The sequence below is a fragment of the Papilio machaon genome, chromosome 21 (genome assembly GCF_912999745.1).
Source record: "Papilio machaon chromosome 21, ilPapMach1.1, whole genome shotgun sequence".
NCBI lineage: Eukaryota > Metazoa > Arthropoda > Insecta > Lepidoptera > Papilionidae > Papilio > Papilio machaon.
The window spans coordinates 115,556-142,740 of NC_060006.1; the positions used below are offsets into that span (position 1 = coordinate 115,556).

The 27,185-nt window shown below is 38.0% G+C and overlaps 3 protein-coding genes across 4 annotated transcripts; 1 reads left to right on the plus strand and 2 right to left on the minus strand.

Moving 5' to 3' along the window:
* Window positions 1-37: 37 nt before the first annotated feature.
* Window positions 38-1,243, minus strand: LOC106713042 (mitochondrial import inner membrane translocase subunit Tim22). The gene is made up of 3 exons (XM_014505744.2): window positions 961-1,243; window positions 545-808; window positions 38-204 (listed from the first exon to the last, which is right to left on the minus strand). Exons 1-3 carry the CDS (start codon window positions 1,187-1,189, stop codon window positions 119-121), a joined length of 579 nt encoding a protein of 192 aa, XP_014361230.1. The 5' UTR covers window positions 1,190-1,243; the 3' UTR covers window positions 38-118.
* Window positions 1,244-1,402: 159 nt separating this feature from the next.
* Window positions 1,403-2,820, plus strand: LOC106713038. The gene is made up of 4 exons (XM_014505739.2): window positions 1,403-1,685; window positions 1,793-1,946; window positions 2,222-2,382; window positions 2,601-2,820. Exons 1-4 carry the CDS (start codon window positions 1,571-1,573, stop codon window positions 2,750-2,752), a joined length of 582 nt encoding a protein of 193 aa, XP_014361225.2. The 5' UTR covers window positions 1,403-1,570; the 3' UTR covers window positions 2,753-2,820.
* A 6,885-nt stretch (window positions 2,821-9,705) lies between these two features.
* On the minus strand, window positions 9,706-25,495 carry LOC106713058. 2 transcript variants are annotated; one of them, XM_014505765.2, is made up of 11 exons: window positions 25,247-25,495; window positions 13,643-13,761; window positions 12,554-12,677; window positions 12,205-12,348; window positions 11,849-12,131; window positions 11,597-11,702; window positions 11,045-11,176; window positions 10,813-10,951; window positions 10,599-10,738; window positions 10,221-10,418; window positions 9,706-10,145 (listed from the first exon to the last, which is right to left on the minus strand). In XM_014505765.2, the coding sequence occupies exons 2-11, from the start codon at window positions 13,749-13,751 to the stop codon at window positions 9,964-9,966; spliced, it is 1,557 nt and encodes a 518-aa protein (XP_014361251.2). In that variant the 5' UTR covers window positions 13,752-13,761; window positions 25,247-25,495; the 3' UTR covers window positions 9,706-9,963. The 2 variants fall into 2 exon arrangements, with proteins under 2 accessions (XP_014361251.2, XP_045539074.1); XM_045683118.1 differs by lacking the exon at window positions 25,247-25,495 and adding an exon at window positions 16,015-16,039.
* Between the last annotated feature and the right edge of the window lie 1,690 nt (window positions 25,496-27,185).

The following is a 27,185-nucleotide window of genomic DNA, read 5'->3' on the forward strand; positions in this document are numbered from 1 at the left end:
GTAGACATATAATTAGTAGCAGTAAAAACTTAAATTGTAGTTGAAAAAATGATATCCATTTATTAACTAAATATACTGTATGTATGCATAACTATGAATTATGTGACTATTTGAAAACTCAGGATCTTTGGTGCATATAGTAGTCGATGACCGTTGAGAACGCAGCAAATCCCGCTGCACCAAATAAACCTGCTTTCAGTCCACCTGAAAAAAATGTATGGATTCATTTGAACAATAGTCATGGTCTTAAATAATAAACCTCTGAGGTTAAACATTTTGTGCTACTACAGTTTTTTTATGTGAAACAAAATACACCAAGGGAATTAGTTTTTTTCAGTTTGTTACAGTGTTTTGTTGAATCTCATCCTACAACTAAACCATTGTATGGCCATTGTACAGAAAAATCAGGCCTCTTGCCTAAATTATACATACATATGTGTATTTTTTGAAAAACAGTTTCTGTTTTTGTCCATATAGATGTTATGTTTGAGGATATAAAATTTAAATATTATTCTGTGTGTTTATCTTGCTGCACTGCTCTCACCTCTCAACCCAATGAGTCCCCCGGTGACACCTCCCGCATATGTACCATTCTTCCAGTCAGATTTTCCACGGGCACTTTCAATGCAGCATTCTACACCAGAGAACACTGCTCCAAGAATGGCAAAGTTTTTAGCGTAACTTAACATAGATCCTTTCATCTCACGTAAAATTTCCCTTGCAGTTTGATTTTGTTGTGCCATAGGGTCAGTGACGTTTGGCATTAGCGACGATGTAAATAAACCAACAGCTGCTCCCAGTCCATAACCTGATAAAATAAACCTATCTTCAATATAACAGCCACCAATTAGCAGCAGATTAAAGCTATGCTTTTCCAAAAGCCAAAACAAACCGAAGAACGAATATATGCATAGTAAGAGGCTAATAATGAGAGTAAGTTATTTTTTAAATAGCACATACCAATGATGCAGCTCGTTAATGATTTGAAAGGACAGCTTTCCACTGTTGCTTCTATCATTTTTTCTTCATTTGTTTTAATTACAACTGGACCCAAAATCCTTGGGATTATTATATTTTCGCGATAGCGATAGTTGTTGCCAATTAAATATTTTGCTAAAGAATCATAGTCATTTTTTTCCGAAAATCTTAACAAATCAGGATCCACGGGTGGTTTTGTGTAGGTCGTCATTATTTACATTTGTTTATATGGCTTTTATGATTAGAAATAATACATATATAGGTTATATGTTTAAATACAACTCCACTCCACTCGTAAAATATTTGTCATTTTTTCAGTTGTCAAATTTCATGTCATTGTCAGCTGTTCAGTTGTGTCAAAGATTAATAACTGTGACTGTGAGTGACAGTGGTGATACTCATTGATTAATATTTTTCCTTTCAGCTTATTTTGTTACAATTGTTGTTTTCGTTATTCGTTACTACAGGGCACCCAGGAAAGCTTTCCTCTGTATAAAATTAGTATCGGTCAAATTATCAATTTACAATTTATGATTGGATTTCATTGGCATACTTAATGTTAGGAATTTGATTGTGATAGCTGAAGAGTAAAATGTCAGATTCATCATCAGAGGAAGACTTATCACGATTTCAAGAGGTTGTGGATAACTCATTTATTAAATCCGTGAATACTAGCACAAGAATTGGAACAACCAGTAGTTATGGTGGTAGGTATCAGTAGTTGGATGAATATGTTTAAGTTCTGGGATGGATATATAAATAGATAGTCAATGCAGTAAGGCAACTTTACTTGTTGAATTTGTTCATTTTGTAGATCAAAAATTGCGCTCCGAAAGATATTTAGAAGAAGCTGGTCATTACAACGATGTTAAAGTATCCAATGAGCTACAGAAGAGGATTGCTGCTAAAGTATCGGAAATTATAAATAGAAATTTAATATTTATTGATGTGGAACCTCCTAAGATGAAGTAAGATAAGTTAATAAAAACTTTATAATTACAATAACAAAGTAGTACATACCTGGCCTTTTACTGACCTTCTTATTATATACCTTGTATATTCATGAATATGGCCTACAGTAAATTAAGTTTTTTGTAAAATATTAATTAAGCTAGTGCTTGATCACAATCCCACCTGTTGTTAAGTGATGTTGTGGTTGTAAGATGGTATGCCCTAGCTTAGTAAATGCCTTTTCACTCAACTCTTGAATGACAGATATCAATAACCATTAGATATGTTTCAGGAGAGAGACATTTGTAGGCGGGGTTAAACTGTTTAAAGACTCTAAGGACTTGTTGTCATGCGAAGATCTTAGAGATACGGCAACGGAAAGACACAATGAATTGGCAAGAAATATAAGGAAAAGAAAATGTTTAATAGATGAAGAAGCATTGGATGAGAGAGGTGCGCTGCCGCTGTGGAGTTTCATTTGGGAATTTTTGTTCATTCACAATAGTAGTCAACTATAATATTATTAAAAATGATTAAACAACCTTTTTTTACAAAATGTTATATGTCTTACTTTCTACTATTGTATTTTTCTTTGGAAAATAAATCAATTTGACTAGTTTTTCATAATTTTTTAATACAGCAAAGATAATTTTAAATGTTTCTTTTTTCAGACAAAATAAAGAGTGCAGCAGTAAGCGGAGAACAAGTTCTATCACAAGACGACACAAAGTATTGGAAGTCGAGGAGAAGAGAGAAGATCTTTAAATATAGGAGAAGCACGAGTCACAGCAATGTCTTAATTGCTGCCGAGTGTTCTAACTGAACTAACTACATTTTCATTCGTGCAGTTCTACATTAAACATAAAATACAGCCAGCACATGGGAAATGAACACCTTTTCTTTTGAATCAATGCATTCCTTTCCTTTTTTCCTTTTATGATATTTAACTCAGAATATATTTTTAAGGGGGAAGCTTACTTCTAATATACAAGGAACATTCCAGATAAGGTCGCGCATTAGTGCAGCCGATTAGGATAACAAATAAAAAATCTAGATTGTAAAATATGCTCTAGCTAGCGCGTCAGTTTGATACAGATAATATGCAGAAAAGTCTAAATTTCGACAATCTGAGAATCTGCACCATACATGAGATAATAGCAATCACAGTAGCAAAGTAAAAACGTTACCTTGACTGTTGAACGGGGTAAACTTTGACATGTAAACATTTCTGAATGTTATGAATTCGTCCTATCTATCTGACGCGTTTGAGTATTTATAATAACCGTTTTTTTTATTTAGTAAACTGATCGGCTGACCTAAAAGCGCTCTCTACATGGAGGGCGGGAGTACTTTGTTTGGTGCAAATTTTCCCCTTATGTTTATCTGCCACGCTCGAGTACATTCCAAAATTCTCGTTTCGCCTCCCTTACAACTTTAGGTGTGTGAATCTTTGATGTTCACTAACAAAGTATATAGTGTGTCAGTGCCACTACTATTACTACTATGAGAACTTAATACAATTACAATTAATTAGACATTTCAAAAGAAAATAACTAAAGTTTTTTATTTGAAACCGAACCTCATCATCATTGTTAGTAAATGCATGAAGCATCAATACATTTTGATGCGCAGCAATATTGAATATTAACGAAATGAATGTAGATGATACGACTGCTGTATGCTGATGTTGGTAAATAAAAGTAAAAATATGCAAAATTCAATGATTTATTTACAAGAACTAGCCTAATATAAATATGTACAAAACTTCAGTATCACATTTATAACTGCCTTTTTGTTGCATCAATTTCATACGCAAATGCACTTACTATTTGAATTTCAATCTGCTATTTTATTTATTTAATTTCGGGTATGTTGGACATAAAAATTGTAGACTATTTATGTTAACAAACCTTTATCAATGTTTTAACAATTTATAAAGATGTGTTTCTTTTCCACGTTTGTGAAATACTTACGAGGAAGTTATTTCACTAACGTGGAAAGTCAAAAAATTGTGACAAAAATATTGTTCTAATACAAAATTGTTCGCAGTAGTAACAAATTTTGTGGAAAAGTTTTTTTGTTTTTTTTTTAAAGTTATAAACCTGGAGTAATTCTTTGTTGCCTTTTTCCTGACTTTAAACAAATCGTAATATATTTTAACGACTTACAATAAATATATGCAACATTTTCTAGCTTCTAATTGTACTTTTAAATTACAACGACTTACTTTTAACATTTAAATATACAAACTAACAGGAACAGCTCTCCAGCTCTCCGGTCACGTGGTACACGCGGCATCATCTCCACAACGAACTCTTCATTCAACATTTTCTGGACACGGAGTTTATCAATTCCCATATGAAGCAATTATAAATTATAGTTCGGAGAATTTTCAGCTTATAACGTTCTTAAGCCAAAATTCACGAAAACAACTCGGCAACTAAATAAATAAATATAAAATAAAAATGTATTTATTTCAAGTAAATCTTTACATTTAAGTTGCCGGGGCTTCCCAAAAAGTAGTCAAGAGACACTTGTGTAGGGAATGCCTCGCTCTTCCAGTGTACATAACAGTTTCGATTTACATGTTAACATAAAGAGAAAATAATTTTTAATTTTAACATTTCTTTGTGAGATTTATGCGTGTGTTTGAGTGTGTCTGTGTGTGTGTGTTTGTGTGTGTGTGTGTGTGTGTGTGTGTGTGTATGTGTGCGTGTGTTTGTGGTGGGTCCAATGAGAGCCAAAACTAAATTGTTCTAGTAAGAATTTGCTCAACCTCGTCGTAGGTAAGGGCAGAGAGCCAATCCTTTAGTGCGCGCCTGCACTCAAATAGCTGCATAGGGTATATAGATAGTACTCGATGTATTTTGTTATAGACATAAGGGGCACGTGATATATATTGCCGAGTGGCAAAGACAGTGCGGGCAGGATATTGGGGGGCAACAGCATGACACCGTCTTTTTTTGAGTTTATTACTATCAAGGGGTAAAGTCTTGTGGTATCCTAAAATCAAATGTAAAATGTATAGTTTTCTTACAGAGAGCAAATTTGAAATTTCGTATAAGGTTTTGGTGGGGTATTTAAAAGGTTTATTGTACATTACTTTGATCAAGGATCTTTGTGCCCGTTCTAAATCTAGAAAGTTAGTTTTTCCTGCACCGCCCCATATTGAAATGCAGTATGTTATTACTGATTGAGCGAGAGCTATATATATATTATTTAACACCTTAGTATTCACAGCGCGTCTTAATAATTTGAAGATCCACATGAGCTTCCTTACCCTGCCTATAGTGCGTTCCAGGTGTTGATACCAGCACAATCTACAATCCACAATCACTCCGAGGTACTTAATACTGCTAACTTTCTGGATGGATGGGCAAATACAAGTGTTTAAAGAAGTGCTACAGGAGTGAATTTTAATGTCAAAATCAGGTGGGGGTTGCGATGTTATGTAAGGAGCAAAACATACATAATTAGTTTTTTGGGTGTTTAGGGTAAGAAGATTATCTTTAAGCCATCTACTAACAATAGCCAGTCCCTTCTCAGCTTCCAACTTAACCTTATTCCATGTGTTAGCAGTAAAAATGATGGCTGTATCATCAGCGTAGGACACAATTCTTCCCCCAAGGCTACCTAAGTTGCAGAGACTGTTAATATATATTAAAAATAGTGTTGGTCCGAGGACACTACCCTGCGGGACTCCAGTAGTTACGTTTTCCTCTACACTAATGAAATTGTTAATTTTTACCGCTTGCATTCTGTTATTAAGGTAACTTCTAAGAAGCGAGAGAGCAGTTCCACGGAATCCGATACTTTCAAGCCTGCGTACGAGAATAGGGATAGAGACGGTATCAAAAGCTTTCTTGAGGTCAAGAAAGACCACAAGACACTTCATACCTTTATCAACTTCCCTTGTTATGACAGATGTTAGATCAGAAATAGCGTGCTGCGTTGATCGACCCTTTCTAAAGCCATATTGGGAGTCAGATAGAATGTCATACTGGTTCAGGTAACTTACTATTCTAGAGTTCAAAAGTCTTTCAATAATTTTAGAAATAGAAATCAAAACAGAGATAGGTCTGTAGTTGCTTAGGTCGCAGTTATCTCCACACTTATACACAGGAGTCACAATGGAGCGCTTGAGAAGGTATGGGAAGGTTCCTGTTCTAAAACACAGATTGGCAAGTTCAGTTATTAGTGGAACTATGAAATCCTTGCATTTTTTTAAAAAGGATGTAGGAATTCCATCCCAGCCTTGAGCACTATTAGAGTCTAAGGATGTTAAAACTGATTCTACTTCCTTGCAATCAGTTTCCAATAAAACAAAAGAAGACGGATGACACTCATATGTGAGACTTGATTGAGAGGGAACATGCTTATTAGAGATGTTCTCAGCCAAAGTTTTCCCGATGTTAATGAAATATTTGTTTACATAATTTACAGACACTTGAGGACTAGGTTTAATATTAAGTAAGTGGGCATTAGAACTTTTGGGTGGCTTATAGTGGGTGATTTCGTTTATAGTAGACCACAAAGCGCGAGGGTTCCTGGCGCTGGCATTAATTTTATCTTTGTTATATTTATTTTTAAGTTTTTTTAGAAGATTGACACAGAAGGTTCGATATCGCTTATAAGTTATAATTAGGATTTGATTGTGGGGATTTGATTTAAGTTTTAAATAAATATTATTTCTCAATCTAATACACCGTAAGGCACCTGGGGTTATCCAAGGCTTTATAATTCTTTTACTATTAGTGACAGTAATATTCTTAGTGTTAGATAGTAAGGCCGTTCTGACCATCTCTATTAGTGCAAAAGCATAAGTATCAGGGTCCTTAAAGGTATTAAAGAAGGACACATCATTATTTATTAAGCTTTTATAAGCATTTTCGTAATTAACCACAGTTTTGCACCTGTTAGGAACAGTTTGTACACCCTTATTTAATATAGATAACAGAACAAGACAGTGGTCTGTTATTGTTGTGTTTAATACTGCGGTAAAAACCGTGTCTTTGTTGTTGTGTCTCAAGAAAACGTGGTCGAGGCAACCGTCTCCCCTTGTCGGTAAATTATGAGTCGCGAGTAGCCCATGTAATGATAACATGTTCAGATAATTTATTCTATTCGTTCTTTCTTGGGCTGTCTCTGCAGGAGAAATAATCAGATCGATATTAATGTCGCCTACGATCATTATATTTTGACAGGGGGTAGTATTTTCAAGGTAACTGTTGAGAGATGAAATAAAATTACTTGAGTTAGGAAATGATGGGGAACGGTAAATACCTAAAATTATAAAGTTAGATGTATATAACTCAATTCCGGTGGCGTTTTGAAGGTTTAATTCTCTGAAATTCACTGAGTATTTATTACTGATGTATGCGACTACTCCATCACTTTGGTTAATATGGTTTTTGGTTTGGAAAGAAGTATAGTTCATTAGTTGTGGAATGGGTTTGTTTAAGTTTAACCAACATTCTGTCAGGATTAAAATGTCTATATGATATGTTATTTGCGCCAGAGTGAGAAGGAGGTCGTCAAAATTTTTGTATATACTTCTAATATTTTGTGTTAATACAATAAAATTATGTGTAGAATTATCCACCTTTATTTTTAAGTCTTGTATATTACACTTTAGTGACTCAGAGATATTAATATGATCAATTTCATTTAATGTATTAAAACTATCCATTAAGAATTAATTTAGAACTCTTAGGGTTACAGGGAAGGTAGGTGGAATGTACTACTATAGTAACAAAGTTAGATCGTGGATTGTATCGGTTTTCATGTATTAATCCAGTTTGTCCGGTAGTAAATTGTGTGTAAAGTGTTGTATGTTTGTGCTTTGTGTGGTATTGAATTATAAAATAATATATGAGTGTAATGACAGCGTTAATGAATAATAGTGGGATGTTTATTTGCTTACTAATATGTTTTAAATAATCTTGTAGGGTGGCGTGAAGTGTGTCTGTGGAAAAAGATAGGTATCTATATGAACGGGATATATATGTATATTTATGTAAATTATATAATGGCAAGCAAGATAGTGTGTAGAATGGGTATAGATGTACAAGTGTGCTTTGTTTAGATATAAACTGTTTATGTATTGTGAAGTGTAAGTATACCCTTGAGTGTATAAGAGCACATACGGTATCAGGGTAAGTTCGTAGGTTATTATCCCACTTACGTTCTGGTTTGACTTGAAGGTGAGCTTGAGTTGTGTGTATGTAATGAAGTGATTGGTTGTGTGTATGGGGTATATGTGTATTTGTATGCGAATGGTTATATAACGGCTTTAGTGTATGTCTGTTGCAAGTATTTGATATTATCTCACAAGAAATTTGTACAAAATAAATATGTAAGAAAAATAGTATTATTAACAGAGAACTTAAGCTTAAGGTTAGTCATAGTTCTTGCATTAGCTGATGAACTTGTGCTTCGTGTTGGATAAGGACAATTTTAGAGGTGTCATCTTTCCTTACCAGAACTTTCCCCATAGAGGTCCAACAGTACTTAACTTTTTGAGCTCTTTTTAGGTCTCGGGCCAGGAAAAACAGTCGTGCCCCCTTAGAGGTAAGATGCTCGGTTACAAAGATGGGTGTGTCTTCGTTGCTCGTGAATCCAAGGTGCTTAGCTTGCAGACGTGTTTTGTTTTTGAGATTAAAGTCTTTCACCTTTTTCAGGAAGTCTATTTTCAGATTACAGGACCTAAGTTCGACGATGATAGTGGGTTTTTTCTCGACCTCACCCTTTGATTTCGCACGGTGTATATCATTAATGTCACGATCGTTTAAAGGGAAATGAATGGACTTTGAAAGACTTACAGCCATTTGTATCAACTCTTCTCTGGACTCTTGGGATTTTTTGGGAACATTTCTAATTTCTAAGCAAGTTTTACGTGAAGTTCTTTGTAAATCCTCAACTTTGTCCTCTAAAATGGTAATGTATTCTCGATCCTTCTGAGCGCGCTTTTCAAGATCGGCTATTTTACCACGGTATTCTTCATTTTGAGCGGTTAAAATTGAGATAGCATCGTCGATTCTGGCGTTGGATTCGGTTATTGCCTGCAATTTATTATTTATTGCCTCTAATTCCCGATTTTGTCCGCCAATTAGCGATGTGATTAAGTCCATGATCTCATCCTTAAAGATATTTAACTGATTGGGAGAGGAAACTTCCCTGGTACGCTTGTTACGTTGTGTGATATTCATACTGGGTGTAAGGGTTCCTTCACCACTATTTACCGGGCGATTCAGTGTTGAATCAGAATCAAATTGTGATAATTGAGCTAGATTTTTGTCTGCCCTCTGCGATTGGTAAGCAGTTGTTCTTTGTTGTGACATCTTAGTGTAGGCTTATTGAATCAATGACTGGACGAAATCGTAGTTAATTGTGTATATATGTTTATTTACTCACTCCTAAGGTAAGCGGGGCAGACGCGACGACAGACTCAGGCGCAGCTAGTTATCTCTTGTGTGCGTATAGCACAGTCTCACTCAGCCTAGTGGGCGGGGCTAAGTACAGTGCGTGCAGCAGTAATGACGACAAGCGCAAGCGACGTTAATTGTCTTTATTCCTCACGTAGTTAGGTCTCATTCTGCCAAAGTGGGTGACATCACTTAAGTAGCAGCTTGTTGGTTCTTATGTTCTCCTGGTATATTGATTTTATATGATCGATTTAAATTTGAATAAATAATTTTAAAAATTCAACACAGACACTGACAACACGACCGATTAGCACGGAATCCGAGGGGAAGAGGAACTCTAAATATAGATATATTTGAATATTATCGATTTTAGACTTTCATTATAAATGAGAATGCCAAGTCGCAAAACGATTGTCTTCTTTCTTATAATTATGCAAATTCAATTCAATAAAACAATTTAACAAAATTAATGCAATAACAAAAGAAGCCATCGAAAAAAACGAAACCACTTTTGAAAAATTGCTTCAGTTATGGCAAGAATCGATTTTTCACATCGACCCGACCTCAACACGGCGCCGCAAGCGCGTCACATAATCTTGGGCGCGCGCGTCTATAACTTGCTATTGTCTATGGGCTGGGCGCCGCGAATGGCGCGGGCGGCGGAGAGCGTGCTCTCGTCGTGGCTGAAGGCGCGGTTGTCTGCGCCCTGCCCCCCAACCTGCGCCCCGTTCTGCGTCTCCGCCGGCGCCGGCCCGTCCATCAGGAACATCGTCAGGAAGAACAGTATGCTGCCTGTAAGTAAATGTGTATCATAGAAACTGCACATCTTGCAAGTGTGTGCGACGCGGCGGACAGCGAGTGACTCACTGATGCCGTAGAAGCCGGCGTAGAAGATCATGATGGCCTCCCGGTAGCCGATGGCCTTCGAGACGGGGTCCACGAGGATGGGCAGGTTGCCGCCCACGTTGTTCATGACGAAGAGGAACACGCCCACCGTGGTGGAGCGCACCGACATCGGCACGATCTCCACCAGGATCGCAAACACGATGCCGAACCACATCTCGGCTGCAAAACCACATAAAAAACTATGTTAGGTACTAAAACAGTGTATAAAAATGTGCCCACTTTGTGAGTTTCGGACTCGACCTTTTTGGACTTGTCGTTTAATTTAATTATGCCTCAGTAGTACCTATATTATACGCAAATAGTGACCAAGCGACGAACTATAATAAAATAACAACTGACCGAAGAAGTAGGAGAAGGCGAGTGTGATCATCGCCCAGAGCGGGCCGAAGATTACGGAGCCGAATGCCGGCAGCGTGGAGATGAGCTGTGACAGCGCCAGCACCAGCACGCGGGACCGCACGCCCATGCGCGCCACGAACCTGCAGCCAACACCCACACAGTAGAGTAAAGATGGGATGGGATGAGAAAGAGAGAAAGAGAGTAAAATACAGACTTGTCGGAGACGACGCCGCCGACGACGACGCCGACGGAGCCGATGCCGACGGTGACGGCGAACAGCCACCAGCCGAGGTCGACGTCGGGGAAGTAATCGCGGTAGTACAGGTCCGCGTTGTACGCGAAGCACATGCCGCCTGCGAACAGTTGCAAGCGTCACGTTAGCGCTGGTGTAGGTGCGAGACGGGGTGGTGCGGGGCGGGGCTGGGCGGGGGAGGGCGGGCACTGACCGCAGTGCCGGATGGAGGCGGCCAGACAGAGCAGCAGCACACGCGGCTGCGCGATCACGTGCCAGATCGTCACCTGCGGCATCTTCTTGCCGCTCTCGAGCGCGGCGTCTTTGCCTTTGGAGGGTACCGAACCTGGAACATCAATATTTATTTCTTTCATACAAAAAACTGAGACGTGGGTAATTCGCTTTATCATTGAATCTTTGTTAATTGTATTGAAGTTGAGTAGACACTATTTTTTCCGCCGGACTAACAGTCGTTCGCTACATCCAGCTTCGAGCGGAAAAATAAGTAGGCTCGCCTCGTTCGAAGTGAGACTCGCTCCACTGCTTAGGTAACTTTTGTTTCCACTTTTGATCTGCAATATTAACTATCTTACTTCAATCGTTTTACTATTAGTAACGATTCTTACTAATTGTTTTTGGCCAACCGAATTCCGTTTAATTACTATTAAGAAGGTAATAGTTATTAAACAGAATTCGGTTTAAAATGAGTTTAGTTTCCCCAGTGAATGATATGTGTGTTGTAGGAGGGTGATTAGCTGTGACCGACCTTCTTCCCCGATGGTGGTGCGCTCGGGCTCGCGCAGTGTGAGCGCCGTGAGGGCCGCTATGACGACACCCACAATGCCCGCGCCGTAGTAGCAGACGCGCCAGCTCTGTACAGTGAGCCACATATTCAACATACAACACAACTCGTTCGTTTGTCGCTTACGACCGAAAGGGGCAGAGTCAGAGAACGAAGTCAAGCTGCGGTGGGCAAGTGTTTAACTCGGTATAGCGAATGTACATAAGCGTAACTTACAAGTCCCCAAGCATTGAGTTCGGGGATGTATCTCCCGACAGGGAAGGCGATACCGTAGCCGCCGTAGATGCCCCAGTTGAAGATGGAGAGGACGAGCGCGCGCTGGTGTTCCGGGAAGAGGTCGGTGAGGATGCCGGTGGCCAAGGGATTGCAGCCCGCCTCGCCCGCCGCCATAAGCATTCGCAGCACTACCAGGTGCCAGTACTCTGTTACGCTGCCCATCAGCAGGATGGCCACCACGAAAACCGCAGTGCACGCCGACAATATGCGCGCCCTATTGAACCTGCAAGAGAGTGCAAGTGTCAGTCGAGTGGACGTCTCCTCCATTCTGTATGACACTGAGTAAAGAGACTTACTTGTCGGCTATGACCCCGATGATGACGCCGACGACGGTGAAGACGGCCATGAAGGCGGGACCCGCCAGCACCTGGTAGTCGAGCCCCAGCCCGCTGTAGCCCCACTCGCAGTACCGCGTCCCGTTCAGCGTCAGCGACTCGCATCTGACAGAAACGCTCACAGGTTGCACATATATATACTATCTATAAAACATCTAATGACAACAATGCGTACCAAAATCGACTCCTTTACGAATCGTAAAATAGGTTTTTGCTAAAAGTACCAACTATATGATAACATGATATTTACATAGACTTAAGCGGCGTGTGCTGATGTAGTGTATATGTGTGTGTCAATATGCAGACTCACATGTCGGAGGAGTTGACCTTCTCGCAGACTTGGGGCAACTGGGCGACATGTAGGTGTGTCGCGTTCAGCATACATGCCTTGTCCCCGTAGTGCAGGTACTCGGCAGTCACCTTTGACGTCGTTCCTGAACAAACGCGCGTGTTTTATACAATTACTAACAGGAGCGAACCCTCTCTCGGAGAATACCGAACAATTAATATACTTACAAAAATAATAACTATCAGATCCCAAATAAAAACAATCTAAATGATTATTTCTCCACTTACTAAAAATATTATTGACTCAGTCGTGTAAGAACGTAAACATCTCTTTGTCGTAGTTGGAAAGGAACTCGCAAAGAAGTAATTAATGACATTGAATTTGCTTCTTTCAGTCTTGTACATCATTCAATCTTTTTAAGGGTTAAGTAACTATGTATGTTTCGTGTTGGATTCGTTGCGTTATATAAGAATTTATTAACGTTTTGCTGTGGAACTCTAATTGAATACAAAATTACCGTAAAATTGTTTTTTCTTTCTTTGTTAATCTGTAAACAGAGTTTCCAAGCATATGACATCATCATCGTCCTGTACTTATCCCACTCGGTAGGGTCGGCTGCGCATCAGGTTTCTGCTTCAGATTCCACATTTTACGACAATCTTATCTCACTTCCTTCCTAATCAAGTCACTGTTCACGCAATCCATCCTCCTCTAGGAAGATACACCTACCCCTACCGGTGTACCCCTCCACATTCACATTCTTTTTAACTCTGTCACATGCGATTCTTCCCTCTTCATAACAAGCCCATGTCATGCCACGTCAGTGATTGAGATCACTGCTGCTACTTTTAGATAAATTACATGAGAATGGTTATTATTACCTATAAAAACTGTTATCTTAACAAGGCTGGCAAAAAATACAATTTCGTTCTCTTCTTGTAATAAAAAAAGAAAAATATTAAAGCTGTAGTTTTTGCCGCGCGCCCGCGCTTTAGTTAGTGCCGTACTGTGAGGGTCAGTGTCAAGGCCGCCGGCCGCTACGGCCGTCACTGTTGAGCCAACTGCTCTGTACTACGGATGCTGAGCAGTGTATGACGAGGGAGGCCTCACCTATCAAGTAGTGCCCCAACTCGCCCAGGATGTATCCCACGGAGACCAGCCCGAGGACGTACCACTTGTAGTAGCCCTGCAGCTTCGACCAGATGCCTCCTTGGAACATTTTGTTTATTCTGAAACAAAAAAATAATACCTTTGAAGGAAGGTCGCACGCAAAGCGATCGCACAATCAAATGCTAAACTAACTAACTGGTTCAAGTCACCTCGTGGTAATAGTGTCGTATCGCTATGGCCGTTGGCTTTTAATATTGTCCTTGAGCCTATTTTTAATTAAAACATTAATATTATAGTGTTTCATAATAGTAACTTGGTTTATCGAAATGTTATTCCATTCCTGTTGTGAGTTAGGTTATTATTGTACGAGTAAAGCAATCTAAACATATTTTATGTTGCAGAATTATGTAGTGATTTACTCCATCTGGGTAAGAGCCATATTTGCAGATCATCAGTACCTACTAATCTAATCTAACCCACTTTTTTACGCTTTTAGTAGAAGGATAAAAAATCTTATACAGAAATATTTTAGTTTACTATCTTAGGTTGACGTAGAGGATAGGTACTGGGAACCTTCCCGTTTACGTTTTTGTTGAATGAATATTATTTAATAGTTACATTGTGAGACGATTGTCTTGTAAGTCGTCATTGTAACACAAAGCCTGTTCGTTCTACAAAAAAGATAATTAACACATTAGTGAGTCGTTATTGTCTTAGCACATTGCGAGAAAAAAAGTTGATTCAATAAGGAAATTTAGTTCTTAAGTAACTGTAATTCCACATTGCCGTTTTATTATGTTTTTTTTAGTATCGCAGATTTCATTTTCTTAAAATTAGGCGTTGGTGAAAATTATTTCAATGATTTATTGAAGTACTAGCTTTTACCCACGACTCCGTCCGCGCGGAATAAAAAATAGAAAACGGGGTAAAAATTATCCTATGTCCTATTCCTGGTTCTAAGCTACCTGCCCACCAATTTTCAATCAAATCGATTCAGCCGTTCTTGAGTTATAAATGGTGTAACTAACACAACTTTCTTTTATATATATAGATGTAACTTGTTCAGTATGAGTTAAGCAAATGTTGCATAGTACTGTAATTAACCGCCCCTTGATAATATCAGGCTGTTTAGATTGTTTTATTGTGGTTATGCATATAGACCAGAATGGTTAACTTGATGTGACTGATCTTGTCCTAGAACTTAGAACAAAGTATGTTATTGAGAACTTACAATTCACATTCATTCGACGGACGGACGACGACAGTCGAATGGAAGCGAGCTTTTATTACATACGTGAACATAAAAATTAGATTCAAGCTCCCGGTTTCGAAGACCGGTTAGTTGGCTGGGATAGACATTAACTTGTAAAGAATAGATAATTAATTTAAATTAAACCAAGGTTAGTAGCGAAGGTCTAAAAGGGAGGAGCGGTGAGGGGGGAGTAGTGAGGGTCAAGCTTCCGTGTATGCAAAGCGCGGCAGGCGGCAAACCTGTTGTTAATAATCTCCCTTCACACGTAACACTTTATCTTATAATATCTATATTATGTACAAATCCATACAAACTAGCAGCGTGCCCGCGACTTCGACCGCGGTGAAATAAATATATTTAAAATCTTACTAACATTATAAATGCCAATGTTTAGATAGATGGATAGATGGATGTTTGTTTGAAGGTATCTCCGGAACGGCTTAACGGATCTTAATGAAATTTGTCATAGTCTGAAAGAACACATAGGCTACTAATAAAGCTTTTTTTCAATTCTGCACGGACGGAGTCGCGGGTGACAGTATGTACTATGAATAGAAAACAATAAACTAGTTTTTATTTGACGATTTTTTTTGTTTATTTAATCGAACACGTCGATTGGTCACGCTTGATATCGTCCCAGAGAAAAAAGTGACACAAAAAGTAATGGAACCGCTGGAAATAGCCACATAATAAGTTTAAGTTATTAGGTTTTTGTGAAAATAAGGGTAAATGTAATGTTTGACGCAGTACGTTTAATATAGCTTGTGTTGAACAGTTAAGTGCTTGTAGTTTTGTTTAGCGACCTAGGAATAATACTCTATCAAAATATCATCACAATCTTTACAGTTTAAATTATTTTGTTTATAATCAATGTTGGTATCCTATTTGTAGTCAATAACATCTTACTAATATTATAAATGACAATGTTTGGATGTTTGTGAAGGTATCTATCTCCGGAACATTTCAACGGATCTTTATTAAATTTGGCACAGATATAGAACACAGACTGAAAGAACACATAGGCTACTTATTATGTTTTTTTTTAATTCCGCGCGGAAAGTTCGCGGGCGATAGCTAGCTATAGAATAACTGAGAAAACAGAATATTATAAGCCTGCTATCAAGCTCCGTGTCTCCCGGCGGTCGGCGGTCGGCGGTCGGCGGTCGGCGGTCGGCGGTCGGCGGTCGGCGGTCGGCGGTCGGCGGTCGGCGGTCGGGGGTCGGGTCCTTGTACTTGGTAAAAGACATACATAATAGCTATTATGTTGTGCAATCCTTGATACCTTTAACGTATTTGTGTTAAACTAAAACACTGTATAAATTTGAAGCTTGTGTTGCATACAGCCGAGCCGTGTCGTTTTCCTTGAAGCGATTTTGGAGCACGTGTGTGAATTGACTCGTTAAAGCCTCCTCTCCGTGCTAACAACGCGCACCTGTTATGCTTGTTTTATATGCTCCGAAACAGAACAATACTGTTTTATCCAATAGAAGTACTGTACTGTATCCTGTTCCCCCTCACTGTGGTGCCCTCGTGTGAAATTTCGTTACCTGTGTATTTTCGAGTTCGCAGCTAGCAACGAACATAAGCAAGTGTTACAACATCGCATGACATGGCATGGCATGACGCGGGGTATTGCTAATGAATCGCTTCTACTTTATATTCTGATGAAAACATGAAGTGATTTAGCCTCGTTTGGAATTACTATGGTTTTTATAAGACTAATCTACAGTCCGTTTATTGTCGGCGCGGGGGTTTGATCTTTCAGAAAATAAGATAATCCTACGTAGGCATATAATATCATGACGATTTATCTAGAACTAACCACTAGTATAACTTTGTTTGTAAACTTTTGGAAGTTTATTGGTGTGTGATTTTTGCCTTGATCGTAAGAGCAGAGGTCATATAAAGATTTCAACGATACCTGGATAACTTTTTTATATTATTGACGTTTTATAAAGCAATCATAACTGTATCACGGCCGACTCGGCTATAATCAGAGCTTTTAAATGTAATAAATGTCAATCGCAATTGTTAATCGAGGCAAAAGTCAATATTTAATTAAACAATATGACCTCTATTTTATTAATCATTCTGTCTTGATGTATATCAATAGATCTTAATAAATAATTCATAAAAAAATGTTTCTTCGTTAAATTACATACATAATTTGTTGGAACTATAATATCTAAATATTGCTGGGGTACTTTGGCGAGCGGAGCTGGCCGGAGTAACCTACAGCCTGCCTTCACGCAAAATACGCGCTTGTCGTGGAGTTGCGGATAACTGAGCCCCTACTACTACTACTACTACTATCTAAATATTGCCCGCTGTTTCTTTCGATAACAAAAATATCCGGCGGAGAAAAACGTTGTCATGACATAATAGAAAGTAAACGATCGTGCACCGAGTTTGCGCGGGAAGGAATTCGTAGTGCTTTGTTTTTTTTATTGTAAAAGTGAAAGTGGCCTTGAATCGAATGCGGCCAGTCTGAGCCGCGGACTTGACCTTACGCCGCGGTTAAGTTGTGCTTATTTATTTATTTATGAGATAATTCTTACGTCATGTTGTTATGGTGATTTCGCAATTATCGGCATTGCAATCATGTTATATGAATGAAATGAATTTATAAAGTAATTTGTTGACGGTTCTTTGACACGGATGGTCTGAGACAGGTTGGGATTCATTGAATATCCACATTTCGTTCCGCTAACTAAATTATTACAGCTATATTTTGATAGTTTAGTAGTATTTATATAGTTCAAAATCGTCCCAAGTTTAGAAGCTGTAGCTACTGGACACTTACAAAGCTTACACTAACACTCTCTTTTGACTTCGGCCTCTTTTTTTTAATTAAAACGAATACCTACATACGTAGAAACGAAACTCCGAAATAGCAATTACAAAAATCTTTTCAACATATTTCAAGGACAACATATTTTACCAATTTATTAGAACAACAGTTATATTTTATCCACAATTAATTTAATACTATACTAGTAATTATAACTCGTTTGGATTGCAACGAAATTTTAGCAGATTACATGATGTCAAAATAATTAAAAATCATTGGAAAATTATTTAAATGACCTGACTATGAACATCACTTAAAAAAGTTAAATCTCATTTTTAATTTAATTACTACCTTTACCACAGATAATATAATACAATACTTATGCAGTCTTTACCTAATTTATGACTAGCAGTAGCTTGCGATTCCGTCGGCGCGGAATTAAAAAAAACGTAATAAGTACTCTACGAGTATGTGTTCTTTCAGACTATGTTCTACATCTGAGCCAAAATTCATCAAGATCCGTTGAGTCGTTCCGAAGATATCTTCGAACGAACATCTACGAGTATATCCATCTACATATTAGCATTTATAATATTAGTAAGATAAGTAAGATTAATGGAAACTTCAGTTAACGTATTCAAAGGATTATGCGTTTTGTTTAATGTTAAAGTTGTATTTCAGTCTACGGTATTTCCAGTCTTGTCTTATTCTTAACCTTGTCATAAAATAAGAATGACAAATATTAATTATATGGACAGCAAATTACATTTTATGAATAATTTAATAATATGACAAGTGGGATATCCCCGGCTCTCTTTAATGGTGGAGGCGGTAAGGTTATCTCTTCCGCACTCATACTAAATCAATATATGCGTCTCCCTCTTGCATTAATCTGCAACAACTATTCGAATGTAATATCCGGGTATTTCTGTGTAATCAATTACAGCCGCTGGAACATTTCCTGCAATAAATCAATACGCTGACGTCTGTCTACGTTCTATTATAATTATCTATGTCCTTTATCTGTGATTAGTAAGCAATCATTTTCATATTAAATAAAAAAATACTTGTGACTCAGTGCCTGTACAAAGCCGTAATAGTGTAGCTGAGCGCTGAACAGTGACCGACGGCGTCGTGGTCAGTGCTTAGCGAGTGCGAGTGCTCACCTGAGCGGCTGACTGAATTTGTCCGCGGATCAACATTTTAAACGTCACATAATGCAAACTATAAGTTGTTGTATACTTCAAGATTAATATGATAATTTTAATAGTAAAAATATCTTTATAAACAATCTTGTTTCAATCATACGACCACATATTTAATACACAACAAAGGATGATGATAATATCAAAGAGTTTTCTGTTTCTTAATTGAAGTGCGTTGTCCATTGAGTGCGCGTTCTTAATTACTCAGCGTCGTCGCTGCTAAACTTATACTCAATGAGACCATACGCTAGCGTGTTCACTTGCATTTAATAATATGCTTTCTGCTTTTCCTAAGAAAAGTCAGAATTGATTGTCAAACAAAACCTAAACCTAGTATGTAGTTATAAATTCTTACTTTGTCTCTTTAACTTCCAAGCTACCGGCAATGAACGGGAAGATGACTAATGTACATTTATATACAGTGGTAGCGAAAGTCTTGGAAGATCCTCTGCGGGACAAAGAGGTCACATTGGAGATGTGGGAAGTGATAAAGCTACATGTTGGGGAACACATCATGTCTTGACAAATATATAATGTTTAGTTGAATCCACACTTCAGAAATATATACGGAAATAAATTTAGTTGTAATTATTACTTTACAACTGCATCCATTTTAATAATTATTCAATTGTTGTGTTTGCGTGTTCGATGATTGGCATAATTAGTGTAAAATACACGAGAGCATGGAAACAAATAAACAAGAACCACATCAAGCTCGGACCTTCTCGTGGCTCGTGGCTCGTGGCTAATAGCTCATGTACAGCCGTACTAGCTTGCTTTGGTTCGTGTTCGTGACTCGCTGCTCTTTGAATTATGTATATATGCAACATGTATATGTTACGGAAGTTGTACACAAAATAACACTTATATTGTTTGGTTTTAGTATTATGACATATAAAATATCATAATTATCTAATTTGTGAGATTGTATGGGACTCAATTCACTTATAGTGTCAGGTAGTAGTGATGTCTGTCTCCCACACTAGTCTCATAGTGTTCAGAGTTGCAGCTTTGCAGCGCAGCGCCGTGTACTGACAACGACAGCCTCGCGTCTAGGACTTCGCCACCGCACGTCGCCGCTCCTCACCTCACCTTCACAATTATATAAATGCAATGTCTTTACACTATAATTATTTCGTAGCCGCAAGTTCTGTGCAATTTACATAGATCAATGTCATAATTATAATATAAATATAATTGATATTAATCCTTACCACTAATGTATCTACTCGTAGGAACACAACTCCGCTAGAACAATTACATACAGATGATAATCTATCTGTGCAATTCAATCTCCGAATTACAAAAAACAAATCGCAGGAACAAATTAAATATATTTTTGCTCGGCCTAGGTATATATTATAGTTTTATTGATAACATTTATTTATTCCATCTTTATTAAAAAATATTTTCAATAACAGGAGTTACTTTTTATAGATGTTACTAATTTATGCATATGATTTTGCGGTCTTGTGTGTGTGAAGTCGTCTGCGGGATACGACCTGCGCGCCCCGCATTTGACACCGCGTACCGGGCACACCACGCTGCAATGCGAACTTTGTTAATCTATTGATATGCCAGAATGTGAGGCGACACCGCGCCACTCATTCCACTCAGCTATCAATAAACATTCTTTGATATTTCATAAGTTGAATTTGAGCTATAAACTGAATGACGTCTATATTACATTGGACAAGCTACAAGCCTTGGCGATAGCGAGGTGACGGTGACTGTAGCGGTCGTGAGGACTCGAACTAGAATAACTGTCAGGAACATCAACACTAGATTAAATCGGAACGAAGCAAAAGCTGTCATTTTCAAAAGCAACGACCTGTCGAGCTTTGACTAGCTTCTGTAAATATGAGTGTATACAAACATCATTTGTTGTTGGGAAACTTTCTGTTTTATATAATACATATTTAATCTAAATGAGTTTACTTCAAATATGTAGTTGGTATGTTAAAGTAACAACACATTGCATCGTCTGAATTGCGAATCACGTCTACAAGTTTTAAAACGTATCGAACATGTTTTAAATTCGCATTTGTTGAACGTCCTTAGTAATAAACAAAGACTCTATTAGACGGAGTGTACTTGAGGTTGTAATATTTAATTATTATTAAAGCGAGATCGCGGTCCGACCGGTGCGTACGCGCAGCGGTGCAGCGGCGCGGCGGTTACATCAACAGTGTAAAGGTGCGCGCACACGACACACGACACGACAGCGCGGCTTCTCTATTTGTCAGTATTCACTTTTATTATAATTAAACATAAGCAAAAACATCCTCAATCTATAGAAAAGACGGCGTTATTTGATTATCAGGAGAATTTAATTTATAAAATTGCGTCTTTAAATATATACATCTGACAAATAGTTTAGAAGTAGGATAGTAAAATATTGTTGTGGGTCAGAAGCGGCCGTGTTTACAAGGTTTTTACTACTTAATAGACGGGACATCAACGGCAAGGGTATTGATAGAAAATACATCATACGTACGGCCTTTGCCACTGGGGCAGAAGGCGGCGAAGCCGGGTCAAGAAGCAGTCAGCAGTTAATACACAGACAATTTAATTATTTTTTAAGGTTCTTTGAGAGGATACTTTGGTGTTTGTTTTCTTACCAGTGTACATACAACTTTATTATTGTAGTGTGAATGTATTTGGCGTGTAATTGCATAAGGATTATGTATGTAATCCTGCAATGTCAACCCCCACCCCCCCCGCACACCTCACTCCGCCCGCGGCTTCCGTGTGTCCGATACAGATCTGTCGGTCTGTTCATAATTAAAAATATCTAGACGTAGTTATAATTCTCGCGCACACCTAATACGGCGGTTGATCAATTAAATATCGATCATTCTATATTTCTATGGAATGATTAGTTTATAATTGTTATACTTTAAAGGAGATCTTTGCAACTTATATCCGCGATGTTATTACTCGTGTCTATTTTTAGTGAATTAGGTTATTCTGTTGTACGTGCGATTATTTCAAGGTTTCTTGTTAGTACAGCGGTGTCGTAATGTTGTAGGAACTGTCAGAAACATGTTGGTATGCAATGACGTACTCACAAACGGACATTGAGTGTAGTTTGGGCGTAGCGAGATATCTGTGTACAGGAAGATTTGGATTGAGCCATCAAGTGTATCATATTGTAACATTGGGTAAACTTATCATTAGCATGTTTTGTTGTTCGCTCGGTTGCTTCAATACTCAATGTTGTTATTTAAACACATTGTAAACTTTTCACGTTCATGATTTATAAAGACGACATGTAATTACAAAACAATACAAATAATACTTTTCTTGATTACATATAGTGACTCGACATGTGCTAAGCAAGAACTGTTTCAGTCTATCATCGGACGTGTTCGATACTACAGGTCTCGGTTTTGTTGTTCGTTTATTTGGCTTTGTTGTTAATGCGCATGCGCATAGGGGTTCCTGCTACAGAACCGGCTTCTCGCAAAGAAACCAAAGCAATTCCTGTCGTGATCGTGAAATAAAATAGTGCAAAAAATTATAAGGCAACAGAGTATATTATACTTCATCTTAAGGGATAAAAGTGCAAATTTGAAACACCGCGGCCGGCCTCAGCCTTTCCCTGGAGCAATCGCGTTGTGCGGCACAACGAGAACAAAACGCTGTCGGCCCTGAACCTCACAGCCGCCGCCACCGCCACCGCCACCGCCACCGCCGCGCCGGACTCTCGCCTACCGCGTCGCCGGACACTAATCGTCGACCGGACACTTCAACTTGTGGATTGTTTAAAACGTGTACAGTAATTGAGTGTTCAAGCTGCTAAGCTCCACTTTCGGAACCTTAATATATTGGTAGTTGTTATTTTTGGTCATGAACTAAGGTTTTCATGAAACTTTTCGCCTTTCTGTTTATAGGGTTGTGGTAAAAATTAAGCCGAGGAAAAATTGTTGAATTTGATACTGACATTATTTATACATTTAATGAAAATGAGAAAAATAATTGCGATTTACACAAGAATTACCTACTAAGTGGAGTGGGTGGACAACAAAAGTACATGTTATAACATTACTTAAATCAAATAATTTAAATAGCATTAAGTTATTGATATTTTTAATTGTAATTTTATAATGAATGCAGTAGAATTGAATTTTTTATGAATGATGTATATTCATAAAGCTTATTGCCGTATCGTGCAGCAGGCAACTACATTGGCAACACTGACACCGACAGGCTTAGGTAGTACCTCAATTAACATAAAACTAAGATATTATAAGTTCTTTATGGCACGCAATAAATTGATTTATGTGTTAGGGAATATTATGATATGCGGATATCGACTGCCACCTCCTACTATCAATGTGCTATATCTCGCTACATATTTATATCTGGATACTTGAACTAGCTGGAGTGAATCCGGAATTTACGTTAAACAAGCGCTAGTGGTGGAGTTGCGGAAACAATTTTAAAATCTTTAAATCTTTATGAAAACTCTTATGATTTGACACTTCTTTCTCCATCATGTCAAACTACCCGCAATGTCTTTGTGTCCATGTCATTACATAACTAGTCTTATTTTAGAAAACCTCGTTGTAGGTTTTGAGGCGGTAATGACCACGTCGGGGCGCGGGCGGTGCGGTGCGGCCAGGTGTGCTCGGCGTGCGCCCGCACACCGCACAGAACAATTGTGATCTAAGATAACGGCATATTGTGCGCTAAACTCGATCCTATCAATACCTTTAATATTATTTAAATAAAGAGATAAAACTAGTAGGCGTTCAAAATACAAGATACAAGTAGTTTTTTATACTGACGTGACGCTTAGATCCTGTTAATTTAAAATATCAATTGTTGACGCATTCGCTACGCTACCGACTTACTTAATGTCATACATAAAAAAAGACTTATCTGCGTCTGTCTGGTTTGTATAAAGTTTACTTTTTTTAAAAGAATGACGTCTATCAAACCTACTACATTGACTTTTGAGAGACAGGACCTGTCCAGCGTGCGCATCTCTGTCAGCTATCAACGAATAAGTTCTAAATTTCCATAATTGTGATCTTGTAGGTGTGTCAATTTTTAAGTATACTTTATAGAATGTTTCAACTTTACATGTCAGCATAACATGCACATATATGAATGTCGTCTTTACCTCACCCACCGCAAAAATTGGCAAAATTTATTGATTACTAGCTGTCGCCCACGACTCTGTCCGCGCGGGTTAAAATAATTTATTTATGTAGCCTATTGTTCTTCCAGACTATGTTCTACATTTATGAAAAATTTCAGCGGGATCCATTAAGCCGTTCTGGAGATACCTTTTAATCAACATCCATCCATCCATACATGTAGACTTTCGCATTTATATTATAGTACCAAAAGGTCGGTGGCGCGGCGCGGCGTAATATGTTGCTCTATAGTTTAAATAGCACTTGTTAAATAGTTTTTTAATTAGTATCGAGACTTGTTACCGTTACCAGATATTAACAGACATCATTAATAAAAGGTGTTCGTAAATAACTTACTTTACAAAGAAAGTAGGGTCTTGTAATAACAATAAGTGAGCTTTAAGTAAGGTTGTATTAAATTCGAGCAACAAACAAAATTAGATACTACTTGGATGCGACATATTTCAGAAATACTTGTTCACCATCATTGCCTCGTTTGTTGCTAGTTAAAAATTATCAAAAAATATTTGGTTCGTTTGTCATCGGGTCGATGGACTAAGATTTTTTAGGCTATTTATTACTTGCGTGTTTTTGCATTTTACAATATCATAAAGTATATATGTATTCTTATTTGTGGCAAAGCAATAGTCGATTCATAAAGATGTTTGTACACATTCGTGTGTCCGCGCAATGCAAAGCTCCCACAGTTGTAGTAGTTACATACCTATCTACCTACTTACGAGTACAATCATATGGCCAAAGGTACACGTAATCTATTAAACCTAGTTAGGAGATTTATACTTCTTTGTTAGATAGAAGACCTTGTCTTTTTTAAGAACCACACGAAAAGGATTCGATAAAAATAGCTCAATAATACATATTTATATTTCTAGTATTATGTAAAAGTACAGATAAATTGAAAGCAAGAATATCCGAGGGTAGAGACAAGGGAGAACGGAAAGGCGCTCGTGGAGCTTTGATTATATGTACTTAGTATCTATCCTTATATATATATACACTTTATTTTGAACCACATAAAAAAGCTAACTTGATCTATTACATATCTCAGTGTACTTGTTGGCGTGGAAAAGGTTGTTTTGTGTAATTCCCGAGCGTCAAACTTGGGTATGAATCAACAGTCTAGTTTGATGCATTAGTTGCCTTTGCAGTTTTGAAGCATGTAAATGAATTAAACTAAAAAAAACTCACCCAAAGATTGCTGCGTTTAGTAACTGGAAATGTGAGCTAGCGCTTGAACACCTAAATTCCGCCAAAATATCGCGCGGAAATCAAATGTACCGCTCGCGTTCGACTCGACTACGACGAGACTTCGAGTTGATCGCGGGTTTGGGGTCGGCGTCGGCTCACTGCAACCTCTAGAGTGCTCCACTAGGCTGCGTGCGCGTGCGCGTGTTGCGGTCGCGCTGGCTCTACTGCGTCGGCCGCCGCTCCTGCCAACCTTGAAAGCTACTGAAAGCACCGCCAGCGCCGCCGCCCGCCTTTACCATTCCTCTGTCAATTAACTAGATCCAATGTCGTTATTGTAATGTATTCCGGTGACATGATCCTTCGCGTGCTTTTTGTCGCGAGATCTCGGAATCGGAAAAAATTAGGCCGCCATTGTGTTTGTCAACCTCCGCGCAGGATTATGCGCGCGGAATGTTTCACCATTTTTTTCTAGGCTAATTTTATTCAATAAACAAGGTAATGAAAATTAATATGATTCCCGTGTATTGTAGCGACGCTGAACGCGGTTTAGTAGTTTTTCCATTTAATTTGAAATAAATTGTGAAATAACTTCTCGTGTCAAAAATCTCCAACAAAAAATAGACAAGAATGTTCTTAGTTTAAACTGAGTGCTGGACAATCGTCATTTTGCAGCAAGAAACGAATCTGCCTAATTTAATGAAAGCCTCAATAAATTGGCCAGATGATTATGTAAAAAATACAAATATCTCCTCTCCTCTCCTCTCCTCCTGCTAAATGACCACTCATTTTATATGGTCAAATAATAACTCTGTTTAAAATTTATTTAGTAATTTATTTTTAAAATGAATTTGTGATGAGGTCAGTTATCACGTCAGTGGTCACTTATCCGGAGATAGTTGTTTATTTATTTTTGTTTAATATTTTTGTAGAAAATAGCAAATCAAGATAGTTTCTTAAAATCTTTGATAAAATATATAAAGCACATAATATATAAATTCTAGTTGCAACATAATATAATTATATTGCTAATACTTAAGATGGGAGATGTAAGGAGTACTGTTTGTCGAGCAACATGTCATTTTTGCGGAGATACATTCTAGCTTGAGAAGAGAGGCGATGTGTTTGCCTGTGTAGTTAATTCCAGATAGAAAACTTTAATCTCTCCCTACGTCTAAGGTTCTCAGACAATAAAACTTATTTATTATTTTTAATGACATGAAATAGCCAATATTAAAGCGCATCTTAGCAGTAGACAAATAGATAATATTTTAGTAAAGATCTCAGGGAGACGTAAAGAATCCAATGGTCTATTGCAAGCTTACTGTTACTTACTAGCTATCGATTAAGATCTTAATTATTGGCCTATGTATACTTCCAGGCTATGTTAAATTTTAGCGAGATCCATACAGCCGTTCAAGAGATACCTTCTAACAAACATTCATTCATCTATTCAAACATTCACATTTATAATACGAGTATGTTGATGCGGCAGATAATGAGGCTAGCCGAGCGGCACGGCTCGCTCCTCCTCGCCACCTCACCACCTCACCACCTCCCCAACAAAATGTGAATATAAACATGTTGTTGAGCAATATGAATGTATTATGTGTATAGGTGTTTATTTTTGTCTACACACGAGTACGTGGCTACAAGCGAGACGCTGTTACAAGTTGCACAATTAACTTGGCCAAAACTTCGAAGATAAGCGTAAAAACTTGAAGGGTTATCAATTCTGTCTATCCCGTTGGCGTAGAAGTTGACGCCAGGCTTAATTACAACTTTCTACGACTAACATACAATAAGCGTAAACTAAAGTTGATCGTCCATGGTCGTACTATAAATATATAAAAAGATCGGAGACTAGCTCTGTATCTGACCAGTGTTATAGCTTGCCAGCTGAGTCAGCGCGAGGTCGCTCAGATCTCTCTGATATACAAAT

What these genes read in the sequence shown, in the direction of transcription:
- LOC106713042 (XM_014505744.2), bottom strand. Translation starts at nt 1,189, where the DNA reads ATGACGACCTACACAAAACCACCCGTGGATCCTGATTTGTTAAGATTT. An exon ending in ATTAACGAGCTGCATCATTG is followed by an intron (nt 809 to 960) that starts GTATGTGCTATT and finishes TTATTTTATCAG; the next exon opens with GTTATGGACTGGGAGCAGCT. An exon ending in GGGACTCATTGGGTTGAGAG is followed by an intron (nt 205 to 544) that starts GTGAGAGCAGTG and finishes CATTTTTTTCAG; the next exon opens with GTGGACTGAAAGCAGGTTTA.
- LOC106713038 (XM_014505739.2), top strand. Translation starts at nt 1,571, where the DNA reads ATGTCAGATTCATCATCAGAGGAAGACTTATCACGATTTCAAGAGGTT. An exon ending in AACAACCAGTAGTTATGGTG is followed by an intron (nt 1,686 to 1,792) that starts GTAGGTATCAGT and finishes TTCATTTTGTAG; the next exon opens with ATCAAAAATTGCGCTCCGAA. An exon ending in GTGGAACCTCCTAAGATGAA is followed by an intron (nt 1,947 to 2,221) that starts GTAAGATAAGTT and finishes GATATGTTTCAG; the next exon opens with GAGAGAGACATTTGTAGGCG.
- LOC106713058 (XM_014505765.2), bottom strand. Translation starts at nt 13,751, where the DNA reads ATGTTCCAAGGAGGCATCTGGTCGAAGCTGCAGGGCTACTACAAGTGG. An exon ending in GTTGGGGCACTACTTGATAG is followed by an intron (nt 12,678 to 13,642) that starts GTGAGGCCTCCC and finishes GCGTTTGTTCAG; the next exon opens with GAACGACGTCAAAGGTGACT. An exon ending in CGCCTTCTCCTACTTCTTCG is followed by an intron (nt 10,419 to 10,598) that starts GTCAGTTGTTAT and finishes GTGGTTTTGCAG; the next exon opens with CCGAGATGTGGTTCGGCATC.